Source organism: Cupressus sempervirens, chromosome 3 (assembly GCF_028749045.1).
Source record: "Cupressus sempervirens isolate cs-2001-9-10 chromosome 3, ASM2874904v1, whole genome shotgun sequence".
Classification (NCBI taxonomy): Eukaryota; Viridiplantae; Streptophyta; class Pinopsida; order Cupressales; family Cupressaceae; genus Cupressus; species Cupressus sempervirens.
The window spans coordinates 182156357-182171812 of NC_143120.1; the positions used below are offsets into that span (position 1 = coordinate 182156357).

Sequence of the window (15456 nt, forward strand, 5' to 3'; positions counted from 1 at the left end):
AACCTAATATAAGTCATCTTAGGATTTTTGGGTGCCCAGTATATATACATGTTCCAAAAGAAAAAAGAACTAAGTTAGAACCCTTTGGGAAGAAAGGTATTCTTTTCGGATATAGTGAAACATCTAAAGCATATAGGATTTTCATACTTGGTCAAAAAAACATTGAACTTAGTAGGGATGTAATATCTGAAGAAGATTTAGCATTCAAAAGAACCCTAAGTTCTGGAAACCCCTCTCCCTTATCTAGTTTTGAAGAAAATACTGAATGTGAGTTTCAGAGGGAGAACATTGAAGAAATTGAAGATGAAATTCAAAATTTTAATCTTGAGGAAACTCAAAATTCAAAGGAAAGACCACTTTGGGCCATTAAGACAATAGAGGAAGCAGAAGACTTCGTTGCACCATATAGAACCTTCAGAGAAAGCAAAAGACCCAAAAGATTTTCTAGTTATGCATCAAACATGAGTGATTTATCTAAATCAAAACTAACCAATGTTTCAGACGCCATTAAACATACAACTTGGAAGGATGCCGTGACGAAAGAATACTAGTCCATTATTAAGAATGATGTTTGGGAAATTGTTCCAAGACCTGAAGGAAAATCCATTGTTTTTTCTAAGTGGATATTTAAAATCAAGCATGTTGCTGACGGTAGCATCGAAAAATATAAAGCCAAATTCGTAGCCAGGGGATTCTCTCAGAAAGAGGGAATTGATTATGAAAAACCCTTTGCTCCTGTTGCCAGATACACCTTCGTAAGAGCAGTCCTAGCTATTGTAGCATCAAAGGAATGGAAAGGACATCAGATGGATGTAAAAACAACATTTTTGAATGAAAAATTACAGAAGAGGTATATTTGGAGCAATATGAAGGATTTGAAAACTCACAACCCTAAAGTTTTTGTTTGCAGGCTTAAGAAAGCTCTCTATGGGTTTAAACAAGCTCCAAAGACATGGTATGAAAGAATTGATAAGTTTCTCACTAGTTTAGGATTCTCCAAGAATGAAGTCGACCCAAATCTCTATTATAAAAGGGATAAAGATGATATGATAATATTGATATTATATGTTGATGATTTACGAATAATAGCTGATGATCATCTTATAGATTAATGCAAGAAAGATCTATTCAGAGAATTTGAAATGAAAGATTTAGGACACTTTCATTGCTTCCTAGGACTGGAAGTATGGTAGAATTCTGACAGCATCATACTTAATCAAGGAAAGTATACATTAGACATCTTGAAGAGATTTGGAATGTGGAATTGTAGACGTATGTCTTCTCCTATGGAGACTAATCTACACAAACTTAAGGAAGCAGTAGCAGAATCACCCTCCATAGATTTTGCTCTTTGCAGACAGATGATTGGATCCCTTATGTATTTGGTAAATACAAGACCCGATATTTGCTATGCTATTAATGCCTTATGTTAGTTTATGTGTGAGCCAAAGGAGATTCACCTAGTTGCTTTCAAACACATTATGAGATACTTACAAGGCACTCTTAACCTTGGGCTCAAGTATGAGAAAGTTGACTTGGACCTACATGGGTACATAGACTCAGATTGCGCTGGAAGTGTTGCTGATAGGAAAAACACTTTCGGATGCTATTTCAATTCAGGCTTAGTGATGATATCTTGGATATGTAGAAAGCAGGCATCAGTGGCACAGAGTTCCACAGAAGCTAAATACATTGCCACAACAATGGCCTCTCGGGAAGTAGTTTGGCTTAGAAAGTTACTTGTGGGATTATTTGGTCAACCTATGAATCCTACTATTATTCATTGTGATAATCAGAGTTCCATCAAGCTTTCTACTGTTAGAATCTGAAAAGATTAACAACCCAGAAAACTAGTGCAAAGAGTAAATATCTAAACTATGAATGCAAATGATACAAAATCAAAATAGCAACACAGAGTTAGTCTCCAAGAGAGTAATTCAAATGCTAGAAGCAAAATAGCATTACGAGGATGCAAAAACAAGAGATGCAAATACAAGCTAGGTAGCATGCTTATATAGGCTAGGAAGAGGGAGGAGGTGACAACACCAACTAATGAGGAGCAACCATCTATCGGACTAAAGATAGCAAAGTATCTTCCCAAGATAGGTAATGGATGCTCATATGTAGGAAGGTGACACCTCACAACTATTCACCTAATAAGACATGCTTTATTAACCGAAGTGAGATTATTAACAAGTGTAGGAAAAACCTAGCGAAATAGGAAAAATAAAAAACTACACTAACACCCCCCCATAAGTGAAGCTTAGGTGGATGTAGAAATGGGTCCCAGCAAGTCAAGCCTGATGAGGTACCCATGTACATAAGATTTCCCAAAAGAGAGAGAAAAGAGACCCCCCCACACAAAAAAAGTCAGGACTCCAAATGAGAGGAAGAGGCCCCCCCAAAAGATGAAGCATCCCGCACCCCCAGCAAAGCTGACAAATGAAGGAACTTGCTCTCAGTGAAGGGTTTTGGTGAAGATATCAGCAACTTGCCTGGAAGTCGGACAATAGTGAAGGTCAATGACATGACCATGGATGAGCTCCCGGATGTAGTGCATGTGGACCTCTATGTGTTTGGTCCGCTGATGATGAATTGTATTCCGTGAGATTTGAATGACACTCTGGTTGTCACAAAATATGACTGATGGCCGTCTGATCTGGATACCAAACTTAGTGAGAAGATGTTGAATCCAAATGGCCTCAGTGGCGGCATTTACAGCCCCCCGATACTCGGCCTCAGTAGAAGACAGAGCAATAGCAGACTGCTTTTTGCTCGACCAACAAACAGGACTTGACCCAAGTGAGAAGCTATACCCTGAAGTAGACTTGCGATCCTTACAATCACCTGCCCAATCTGAATCTGTGTAGCCCACCAAATCAAGCTCAATACCTACTGCGTAGTGAATCCCACAACTATGAGAACCCTGAATGTAGTGAAGGATCCGCTTGGCTGCTTTTCAGTGTAACTCATGAGACTCCTGCATGAATCGAGAGACCATGCCTACAGCATAGGAGATGTCAGGTCTCGTATGAGTCAGATAAATGAGACTCCCAACAAGTTGGCGGTACAAAGTGCCATCAACAAGTGGAGAAGAACATTGAGCCTCAAGTTTGACTCCAGAAAGGAAGGGAGTCGGAGCAGGCTTACAGTCAGCCATATGAAACCTCAAGAGTAAATCTAGAGCATACTTGGATTGTGTGATGGTGATCCCAGAAGGAGACTGAAGGATCTCAATCCTCAGAAAGTAATGCAACAAGCCCAAGTCAGTCATCAAAAAATTGTCTTGAAGGGCCACTTATACAGCCTTAATGGTGGGTGAAGAACTTCTTGTGATCAGCAAGTCATCAACATACAAAACCAAAAATAGAAGTGAATCACCCTGTTGCAAAATGTAGACATTAGGATCAAAATGGCACCGAGTGAACCCAACTGATAGAAGGAAGGAGTCTATCTTGGCATACCAGGCCCGAGGAGCCTGTTTGAGGCCATAGAGAGACTTTCGAAGACGACACACAAGTGAAGAATCCTGAAGGAAGCCCTGTGGCTGCTCCATGTAGATCTCCTCATGAAGGTCACCATGAAGAAAAGCACTCTTCACATCCATCTGATGTACTTCCCAACGATTAGCTGCAGCAATGGCAAGAACAATTCGAATGGAATTCATTCGGGCAACTGGCGCAAAAGTCTCAGAGTAGTCAATCCCAGGAACCTGGGAGAATCCTTTGGCGACCAATTGAGCCTTGTGTTTGTCAACTGACCCATCTGCTGCAAATTTTGTCCGATAGATCCACTTACATCGAACAAGTTTTCTTCCTTTAGGAAGAGGGACAAGATCCCAAGTGTGGTTCCTCATCAAGGAACTATACTCTTCCTGCATAGCTGTATCCCACTCAGAAATACCAAAAGCCTCATGAAAGGATTGTGGATTTGAGGTAGTAGCAATGAAGACATGTGGAGCATCCTGGAATTGTGAACGAGTTCGCCTGGTGTCTGATGGATCCCCAACCCAATCACTTGCAGACTGCAAGGTCTGTCTAGCCCAAAGTGGGCAAGAAGATGGAGAATCTGGAGGGGAATCATTAACCTCTGAATGATGACTAGGAGAGGAAGGAGGTGAGTTCTCTGAATCACTTTCTGCATTAGAAGTAGAGGTAGAAGACTGTTCAGGTGAATCTGACTCATCAGAAGATCTGTCATGTATTCCAAGTGACTCTAATGTCAAGGTAGAAGGAGTTGGAGAAGTGATAGAAAGTGAGCTTGAAGATCCCTCCTTAAACTGAACACTCCTCTCAATGAATAACTCATGTGTAGTAGGGTGGAGCAACCGATAACCCTTCATACCATCAGGATAACCTACAAATATGCAAGGTTTGCTTTGTGGATCCAAGGCCTTACGTTTCTCTGTAGGAATGTGGGCCCATGCAGGGGAGCCAAAAACTCGAAAGTGCTTAACTGATGGTTTCCGACCGCTCCAAGCTTCAAAAGGAGTAACTCCCTTCAAGGCTCAGTGAGGAACACGGTTTTGGATATAACAAGCACAGTTAATGGCTTTTGCCCAATACTGTGGTGCAAGAGACCTAGAGTGAATCATACAGTTTGCCATTTCCTTCAAGGATCTATTCTTCCGTTCTGCAACACCATTTTGCTGAGGATTGTATGGAACTGAATGCTGTAAATCAATCCCCTCTGAAGTGCAAAATCTTTCAAACCGATGGTTGACATACTCACCACCATTGTCTGTGCGCAAAACCTTGATGGCTTTCCCAGAGTGCTTTTCTACAAAATTTTTGAAGTCTTGAAAATGATCAAATACCTCTGACTTCTGTTTGAGAAAGTACACCCATGTATATCGAGAAAGGTCATCAGTGAATGTGAGGAAATATCGGGCCCTGCTGAAAGGAGGATGTTGAAATGGACTAGCCAAGTCACTGTGAACTAACTCTAGTATCTGTGAAGCTCTCCATGCCTTACTTTTGTCAAACTTTTTCTTAGGATGCTTACCAAGAATGCAACCTTGGGAAACACCTCCTGAGAATTGAACCGAAGGCAACCCTGTGACCATGCTCTGCTGGTTGAGCTGATGCAAATAGCGGAAGTTAAGATGGCCAAACCGCTCATGCCATAATTTACTCACATCATTAGAGTGAGTGAGCAAAACAGATGAAGGAGGATCAAGAACAAAGTGAGAAAATAGATAGAGCCGTGACTGATGATCTGCTCTCCCAACTGCAACTACAGAATCACTATGCAACTCACGTATCTCCACTGAATCAGGAGTGAACTCAACCCGCTTGCCTAAACCTGTGTGAGTGATTTGGTATATTGATAGGAGATTAGTTGATAATGAGGGTACACAAAGAACATCATGGAATGTGCCATACCCCACATCACCAGACCCTCTCCCACACACCTCAATAGGAGTGTCATCACCCATCAAAATAGAAGGCATAGTACATGGCTCCAAGGATGCAAGTTCTTCCTTAGATGAAGCCATGTGGTGCGAAGCACCCGAATCAAGAACCCAAGTGGATGGTGAGGAAGCAACTGCAACAAGAGCTTTGCCCTTTCCTTTCCCCTTGTTGTTTTCTTTTGCCTTGTTAGACTCTTCATTAGAACTTTGTTTGATAGACTCAGGAACACTAATATTATTCTTCTCAAGAATGTATGTCAAGTGATCAATTTGTTTCTTCAAACATTTATGTTCATCATGACCGGGTCTTTTACAATAGGCACATTTAACCTTTTCTTTCTTAGGCTTATCGCCCTTAGAGGATGAGGTATCAATAGTTGCTTTTGAAGCAATTGGTATCTGATCCTTCTTTTCCTCACTATTATTTTGTTTCTCATCCTTACTATTGTTGTTACTACTCTGTCCTTTTTGTTCTTTTGTGCCTTGGTTGGTTGCTAAGGCATGTGACTTAGAGGACTTAAGAGTGCCCATCTGGATTAGCTTGTCTTGTTCTCGAGTGAGATTGATAGCAAAATCATCTAGAGATGGCATGGTGAATTGAGTACCAAGTGCACCCTTAGTAGCATAGAAGGTAGAGACAAACATAGAATATTCTGAACTTAGCTTAGAGAGAATACTGAGAATCAGTTGTTCATCTTTCTTTTCAATTCCACATTGTTTTAACTGCAGTGTTAGTGATTTCAATTTGGTGAAGAAATCTTGGATTGTGTTGAAATTGCCTGGACTCAAACTAATTAATTCATTTTCCAACATATGACCCCTCATTGAATCTTGTGTGCCAAATAATGTTTCTAGCTTTGTCCATACTTCATTTGGTGTATCCAAAGACTCAATGTGAAATAGCAAGTCAGGAGAAACAGACAAACATAATGTTCCATATGCCTCATCACATTTGTTAAACCACTTAGGCTTGTCTTCATCTTTAGCAGGTTCAGTTTCAAGTCCCATAGTTATCCTATTTAATCCAGCTTTCTTTAAGTGAATTATCATGCGTGATTTCCACTCAAAGTAATTGTATGGAGTTAGGATGGGCATATTTGTTTGATCCATGATGAAGAAATGCAAAGAAATGCTAAAAAGAAGAGAACCTAGCCATGACAACGCCCCCCCCTTTTTACTCAATCAAAGAACCCCCCCCCAAAGAAATATGATTTGGCACTTTATTTTAGTGCGTTTACAACTACCACTAGAAAGAAATACTTAGTGGTCTTGATTTCAATGCATTACAAACCCTCATGAAGAGCATATGCTAAAAGTGAAACTTGGGCACAATAATCAAGGAAACAAATAGCACCACTGCGATTTACTCGAAAAATTATGCACTTTCAAAAAAAGAATCGCCTCGATACGAGGTCGTATGAGAAAGTTATGATCCTTCGAAGTTTCCAAAATGAGAACTGTGCACAGTCACGGCTGAGAATCTGCAATTTCTGAAGAATTCATGCATGAAAATCAAAAAACAACTCCACTAGTGGATAGAGCACAAAAAAATAGCCAAGTTCATAACAAGAATCATCAAAATCGGAGTCCCTATGAGCAAAAACGAGACATTTGAAAACTGCATTCAAATCTGCGATTGCCAACGGAGAGGGGTATGGCTGTAGCCTTTCATGCTCGATTCTGCAAAATATACAGCTTGCATGCCAAATTTAAAAGATACCCAGATGGTTTTTCGAGGCTGCGAACAAAACTCAAAAAGCGTTTTCCTTGTTGATGTACAAAAGATGTTGCTGTAGTGTAAATCAGACGCCTTTAACAGTAAAAAACGGCTCCAAAAATCAAGAAACGATCCCAGCAAACAAAATATGACATGCAAATGCTGGATCAGCTTCCTAAGTCCATTAATGGCATGCTGGAACCTGCAATACTGATTGAAAACTCCAAATATGCAAGTTGGTTATCAGATTTGAGATTGAAACCCCAAAGAAAAATCGTTTTTGTCAAAAAATTTTTGATTCTCAAGATCATCCAAAGATGCAAGAGAAGAGCATACTTCGTTTTTCAAAAACTACAATAAAATTTATTAGTCCCTCCCGAATCTCTCAAATAAGGAAACTAAAATCTACTCTTGCACATAGAAAAACTCTGATACCATGTTAGAATCTGAAAAGATTAACAACCCAGAAAACTAGTGCAAAGAGTAAATATCTAAACTATGAATGCAAATGATACAAAATCAAAATAACAACACAGAGTTAGTCTCCAAGAGAGTAATGCAATGCTAGAAGCAAAATAGCATTACGAGGATGCAAAAACAAGAGATACAAATACAAGCCAGGTAGCATGCTTATATAGGCTAGGAAGAGGGAGGAGGTGGCAACACCAACCAATGAGGAGCAACCATCTATCGGACTAAAGATAGCAAAGTATCTTCCCAAGATAGGTAATGGATGCTCACATGTAGGAAGGTGACACCTCACAACCATTCACCTAATAAGACATGTTTTATTAACCTAAGCGAGATTATTAAAAAGTGTAGGAAAAACCTAGCAAAATAGGAAAAATAAAAAACTACACTAACATCTACGAATCTAGTTTTTCATGTCAGGTCCAAGCATATTAAAATTCCTTACCATTATTTAAGAGATTTGGTAGACAAGAATATTGTAAAATTAGAATACATTTGCACTACAGATTAGACATCGTATATTCTTGCCAAACCTCTCTCTCAAGTGAAGATGGATCACTTAAGGAAAAGACTTGGTATGGTTGAATTGTAATACATTTGTATTATTTAATTATTAATAATTTTGAATTAAAATTATTATTGTTAGGCTATTGACTGTTATGGGCTTCACCATTCGTATTCATTATCTAAGAGGTGACGATCTCTAAGATAATGAATACTTGTATAAAAGACATTATGAGAGATGACGATCTCTTAGATAATGTGTTGAATCGTAGAGATCTACTATCAGATCTAGATGAGTTCAAGATCACATTGTGATGTAGACATTTCTATGCCTATGAGTCACAACTTGGACAAAGGAAGAATTTAATCATTCTCCGGAGTTTATCCTATGAACTGGTAGATGTTAACTCAAGATCATATTGTGATATAGGTCTGCTAGTACCTATGAGTCACAATTTGGATAAAGGAAGAATTTTATAATTCTCTAGATTTTATCTTGTGTATTGCATTACATGTAATACTGTTATCACAAGTGTTAGCGATAATCCATATTACAGGTTTGGTAATATAACTATCATGTGTATCACGATACTGCATGCATGAAAGAATCAGATAGATATAAAGTACATTTCTATGCTTAAACTATGTTGCTAGATATGTTCCTCTCATTTATATTATTAAGTTAAGAGGGACTATTAAATCCTTATAACTTGATAATAGCAATGTTCTGGTATTTTAGATCAGACAGATCCAATATGCATTTAAGTATCTTTGTATTTGCCTCATGATAAATACTTCTCCAAGCAACATGATCGGCATCTTATGAGGTATACTTATATGCCTCTTAAGATAACTATTGTAGTTGATTCTAATTAACTATTAGTTAACTGATAAAGGCTGCTGATTTGTTATGAGAAAGGGATTAATTCATGGAGGGCTGACCTAGAAGGGATGTGTCTTTTGGAAAGACAAGACTCTTGGTCTATGTATAAATAGGAACATGTTTGTGGATAGAAGACACACAATTACCAAAGTCTGTTCTTCTAGCAATCTGCTCTAAAGGATTTAGATCAAAGATAAAATTATAATTTCCAGAATTCATTTCAGATTTCCTGAATAATAACATTTAACCCAGAATTGAAGGAGATCGATTTTCAGCAAGACCTAAATCATTATCATTATTTCAATATTGATTGATCAGAATTTGTAGTAACTCTACAACTCATTCTTAGAATGATACCTGGGCAAGTCAGCAAGCTTTGATTGGTCATGTTTATCTTCAGGGATACCAAACTTAATGTTCTTTGGGAATGCCTCATAAAACTTATTGTCCTTGTTGTTTCTTGCATCTCAAATTATATCTCTATGCACTTTTAAACAAGATTCTTGCTAATGACTTTCAACATCTTCTCTTCTTGAAATATCTGAGAGTGAATCTCCAGAGACAACCACCCCATTAGCAATTTATCGATATTCAAGAATCAAATCTTAATATCTGTCCATAATAAATACTCATCTGACATATAACTTCATATTGTCAAGCTTCTTTAATTTTTGCATCGAAGAGGTCAAAAGGTGTTCTCTTAGGGACAAAGAAGCCAGCTTTGGAACTCAAGTTTCTTAGGGGCAAAGAATTCAGCTTTGGAACTCAAGCTGCCCCTCAACATATAGTTTTTTTACTGGAAGACACTCTTCCCAACCACTAGTTAGGGTCATATAAAATGCAGCGTACTCCATGGATATCTCTTCAAGCTTTCACATCTTGATAAAGTTTTGTTTATTAACAAGTTTCCAGTCATGGGCTACTTCCCAGTGTCTTCTTCTTGACTCAAATATTGTTCTATATGATTTCATTGGTCCATATAGAAATTGGTTAGCTTATGAACTCTGAATGTTCTTAAATCAGGTCCTTAAAAGGTGATCCTTTGAAGGCCTCTCTTCAAGATACTCCAGCGAGTCCAGCTGATCATCCTTGAGACAAAGTGTGATATTTTGTACTCTACCAAGTGCTTAACCAGGTGTATTTTATTGGCATGGTAAAATCTGCTAGCCTGAGATTGCTTGCGAGTCCTGGTTGCCCCTAACTTTGTCAGGTAAAATGATTTGTAAAAATGCCACAACAGATGTCACTGGAACCTTATGCATATGCTGTAAACCACCATTACGATACGATCTTAATGGCAATATACTAAAAATTCTCTGAAAGACCATAGAAAATTTTGGAATATCATTAAGATGTTTTAAAGCTTTTTCTGCAACTTGCCAAGAATTAGGATTACCAGAAAGGTGTTAACCTATGCTGTATGTAGATTAGATTATTAGAATCAGTGGAAATTGTGTGAGCAAAATCACTACTTTGGAATATGTTTTCAATAGTTCATACTACACAATGCCTGAGCATCTCTGTTTTAAGTTTTTGTAGAATATCTGATATAATTGTATCACATCCACGCAATACAAGATCCAGACCTCATGCTCTACATTGATTGCATCACTCACAAGTGTGCATATTGCTGCCAGAGATGCCTCAACAATAAATATATTTACATCATCAAGACATGCCACCAACTATGTTACTGCCTTTTCTTTGAGGCAAAAGATATTTTTGGATGAGAGAATTCCCTTATGAACTGGGCTAAGACCAGTTCACTTAGGTGGCAGAATTAGGGAATCATAAAAGCCACCTTCAGAAATTCTGGAAATTTGGACAAAGTATTGGAATGGGTCTAGAGATTTTCAATTGCAATGGCAGACATTTTTGTATTTCATCAAGGTCATGTTTTTTGAAGTACATCTATAAACAAAGATGCTAAATTATATTGCTTAGCAAGAGCAAGAACCGCTTCATCATCTAGAGAAGTGTAAATCTTGCTAGATAACAATTACTTTCTCCAAGTGTGGAGTGAAAAGGTCATTGTCTCTATTTTCAGCATATTGCACCTCATGTATTTTACTCACCACAATTGAAAAACTCCATCGTCGAGAAGTGGACATGTTATATCATCATCAATGACTTCAAGATTTTCCAACAAGATTCGTGAAGGCGATTGTTCCTCTGTTAGACCATTTGCTCTCATTGGTCTGATTAGAGTGATAAGCTTGCCAGTAGTTACATGTAAACCATTTGCAAGTTCCTGGGCATATAAAAGCAGAGACGTTAAATTAGTTTCAGTGATGAATCTTTCAACTTCTTGTGATGCTTTAATAGATTGAGTGAGACTTATGGTAGGTCCAGCACTTTTAATGGCAGTGACTACATTAAGAATAGATTTTAAAGAGCTGGGCAAATCAATGAGAATTGGGAATAGCTTTGATTGTAGTATTGTAGTTACAGTATTACTAATCAGATGCAGTATATTATGAATAATATTGCCTGAAACAAGTGTGAGTCTATCAGCATCAATTGGAATTGATTCACATTTAAATCTATAACAAATGTCATTTGTCAGAATTTGTGTGGAGGTCTCCTTCATCTTTTTTGGCAATTGATTCATCCCTATAGCAAAGAGATGCTTGATAAGAAGTGGAAGAACACGTATTTCAACTAGTTTTGGCCCAAGATAGCCACATCAGATGGACCAAGTCAGAAATTTTCCATATCTGAAACCATATTGTGAACCAAATCTTGCATTCGACTGTCAGAGATCACCTCTACTTGTGAATCCAATCCTTGCAAATCCAGTCCACCCTATTCTTCTGCACACTCTACAACTGCCTGAAAGGATGCTACCTTGGATGTAGGGTTGTTTGATGTTATCATCAAGTTCCACATATGCAATATGACCCCATGGGTTCCAGGATAAATCATTTGTTTATGCTTCAACCACTGCATTTTTTGGCTTAAAGTGTAGCATTCCTGCCCTTGGCAAAGTCTACCTCTGCCTTCAAAAAGGGAAAACCATTCTCATCACTCTCCCATTGATCACTGTATTTGATGTTTTTTAAAAACTGGTTTGCTGTGGTTTTGCTTCAATCTCTTGCTTGATTTTATAGAGGTGGAAGAAATCTTCTGAAATATATCTACCAACTAAAAAGTGGTCATTGAAAAAAGTAAACTGTGAATAGCTTTTCTATTACCCTTTCTCAGATGGAAAGCTCCAGCCTTTGTTGTGTCTCTAATAGGTACTTTTTTACAGTTCATGGGGTGAACATGCCAAATCCTAATTCAGTGTTCTGGAAGGTCTGTATTTAGGTGGACTGAAATCCAGTGTAGATAGTGCACTTCATCCAGAGGATGATATTACTATCGAATGGCTTACTACTGCAAAATTCCTATCTGGAGGCTTGTGTAGATTAATATGTGGGTTCAAAATGTTCAATTATCATGTTTGTATATAAGACTGTCATATGACTGCCGTCTTGGTTTACTGAAGTGGAGAAATCGATTTCCAGATTTATACAGTGTTATTATTAGTACTTGAGAAATCAATGAACTGTTATTATGGTTTGTAATCTGTAATACTTGAATCAATTCTGTTATTATAGTAATTTATACTCATTGGATGATATGTGTTGTTTTTTCTGCAATGATATGAATAGTGGAGACATGCAACAAGTTGGACACATCATTAGCTGATATCTTTTGGATGAAACTATACCAAAAATTGGAAATGATCTCTCTTTTTCTGTTGTGATTTTTTTTTGCATTTGTCAGTATAACTTACTTTATTTGTCTGGTGTAGGACATCCAGGTTACACTGCATGACGAAATCAAGAGCATGTGTGAATATCGGCCATTTGAGAACTGTGACTATGTTTCTCGTACAACTGCAGAAATCAGTTGCAAGAAACTTGATTGTGTAGTTGGGCAGTTGGATGACATGGAAACAACTATCAAACAATATAATTCGTCTCAAATAATGTCAGAAAATGCCAAGTTTAAGGTCTGCGACTAATGTAATTCATCTTCACATCGTGGGTATGGAATTTTATGACACACAAATTTAATTTGTAGTCCGCCACTCATTTCAGCATGTCATGAATGACGATGCATGTTTATACTGGCAATACATCCATGAGAAAGTTTCTTACCCTTACATAAGCTGACACCAGAGTGTAAAGCTGTGCTGAGCAGGTATTAGTGTGTGATGTAACATATCATTTGAGAAAGTCATTGATGATTACTCCAGGCTGTTAATACATATACATATTCAGCAATTGTGGAGATTACTCCTGTTATACCTCTTTTCTGTAGGCATTTGTGATTGCCTTTCTCACATGAATTTGATAATAGCTTGGTATTCAAGAATGGATCCTTACCTTTGAATTCCCAACACATCAAAGATCTCGCTCATCGAGACAACTTTTGTACAATAGTAACTGCATCCCAAATTTTTTGTTTGTTGTATGATTTGCTTGATTTCTCACTTGTATTGTCTTGGTCTTATGGTCAAGTGGGATTCTTCAATGATGTTGAATTTTTGTGTTCTTTTTCTTGGGTGCTTATTCAGTGATTTTAATTATCAAGTTCTTAAACTTGCGATTGGTGCAGAAATTTTATGAAGTTCAGGGATCTTAGATGGAATTATACACAACAAATAATCAGTTATAGGATTTTACATAAGAAATATTTTTTAGTAAAAGCATTTTCAAAATAATTCCCAACATAATATTAAGGTATGTATTTTTATCATGGCGATTGTTTGTAATTATTGTGTAATAAACATTAAGCTTGAGCATAACATGACTTTTTTTAACCAATGAAATTGGATAGTTCAATGGTCATTTTGTTTTTCAATTGATATCAGAGAGGGGTTTTGGAAAAGGGGCCTCGTTCCTTCTTCAAGCACAAAAACAAGAGCAACAAAACCAAGACACCATATGCACAAAATATCCCCTTGCGCTGAAAATAGCGTACCTGCTCTTTGTCAAGTTCTTTAACAAGATGCCATGCATGAAATACATGTGGACAAAATATTTATTAACCATGTTAAGGTTTATCCACTCAAGTAAATTCAACCTTCGAATCAGAGATTTATCACCCATACAGAGAAGTAGCATATTACAGGGCATCAATTTTTCAGTTCTTAATCTAACCAAAAGGACCTGTTTGAATCAACAGTTAATCGAATTTGATTCTCTCCTAAATGAATACTGATTTTAATTTTCTTGCATTAACACAAATGCTCAAGTCACTATGTGGATATTATAGGACATTACCCTTTTGGAATTTTTTAGTTCTGCACTGACATCCATATCCAGCCATACTTCGGTACAATTTAATTATCATCATTTCATGTATTACCCAAATATTAAACCGAAAGTTAGCTTATTTTCCCCACAATTTTTAGTTGCATCGGCGCCCGTATAAAGATAACATGAATTGCGTTGAGAAAGTTTAATGGAAACTGATGAGGGATGGATGATAATATAGTTAATGATCTACGTTTAAAAAGGGTGAAATATCAATTGATGTCTTAAAATGAATGAATGAAGATTTTTAATAATGTCTATAAGATTTAGATAGTTTACGGCACCAAAGACATTTATTCGAATGGGTACAAAGAAGACTTTTATTCCAATGAGAACAAAAGAAGAAATGAACACAAAAGAAGCGGGCACTCAAGCTTGGAAGAAGCCCAAGGGCAAAAACTAATCTCTGCTAATCATGAAAGAGCAAGCTTTCGAGTCTGGATTATTTATTCAGCATTTGTGTCAGAACAAGAGTTTATCGTTGATAGAATGGAGTGTGCAAAGAAATAATGGACATTATCGTTGTCTCTTAATTGCATTCTGGATGTAATGAAAGTTGAGAAAGAGATTGAAATCTGTGATTATAAGATTTTTCTACACCAAATCCATGTAATCATGCACCCAAAGGAGATAATATGGAACTGACCATAAATTTTTTACTAAGACAAGGAATACTCTAGACCAAATTTCGAACTGAAAAGACGAAAAAAGAAAAAGGGAAAAACAAGATATTCCTCAAGTAAACATAGTGTCAGTGGTATAATCTTTTGTGCATATATTTTCCTTGTGAATCTGTTAGATTTTATTTCATCTATATTTTTCTCCTCATTAGTTAGTTAGTGTAGGAAATGATTATACTATGACACTCCTTACAAATGTGTCACACTCCTTACTAATGCTTGGAAGGATGTAATATGCAACGTGGGTTATCTGGAAAAAATAAATTAGTAAGGACTCTAAAACACGACACAAGTTTGACAAATTAACAAGAACAATAAATCATGGTCCGTAAGTTTTTTTTTAAGAGAATTAAAACTGATTTTTTGATTTTTAAGAAAATTAATATGAACTATTTACAATCTACAAAATTGCATGATTTTATCATTTGCCCACGATTTGGATTAAAAAAATATCAGACTACAAGCCCTTTTCTTCTTTG

The 15456-nt window shown here is 37.1% G+C and overlaps 1 protein-coding gene across 2 annotated transcripts in view; it reads left to right on the forward strand.

Moving 5' to 3' along the window:
* LOC149565389 (mediator of RNA polymerase II transcription subunit 11) overlaps positions 1-13471 on the forward strand; it is a 32441-nt gene extending 18970 nt beyond the window's left edge. Inside the window, exon 3 of one of the 2 annotated variants that reach the window (XM_089818894.1) lies at positions 12788-13471. In XM_089818894.1, the coding sequence (XP_089675020.1) occupies positions 12788-13000 (213 nt within the window). In that variant the 3' untranslated portion in view covers positions 13001-13471. The remainder of the gene's footprint in view (positions 1-12787) is intronic. The other variant, XM_089818895.1, reaches the window with a different exon arrangement.
* The last annotated feature ends 1985 nt before the right edge of the window (positions 13472-15456 follow it).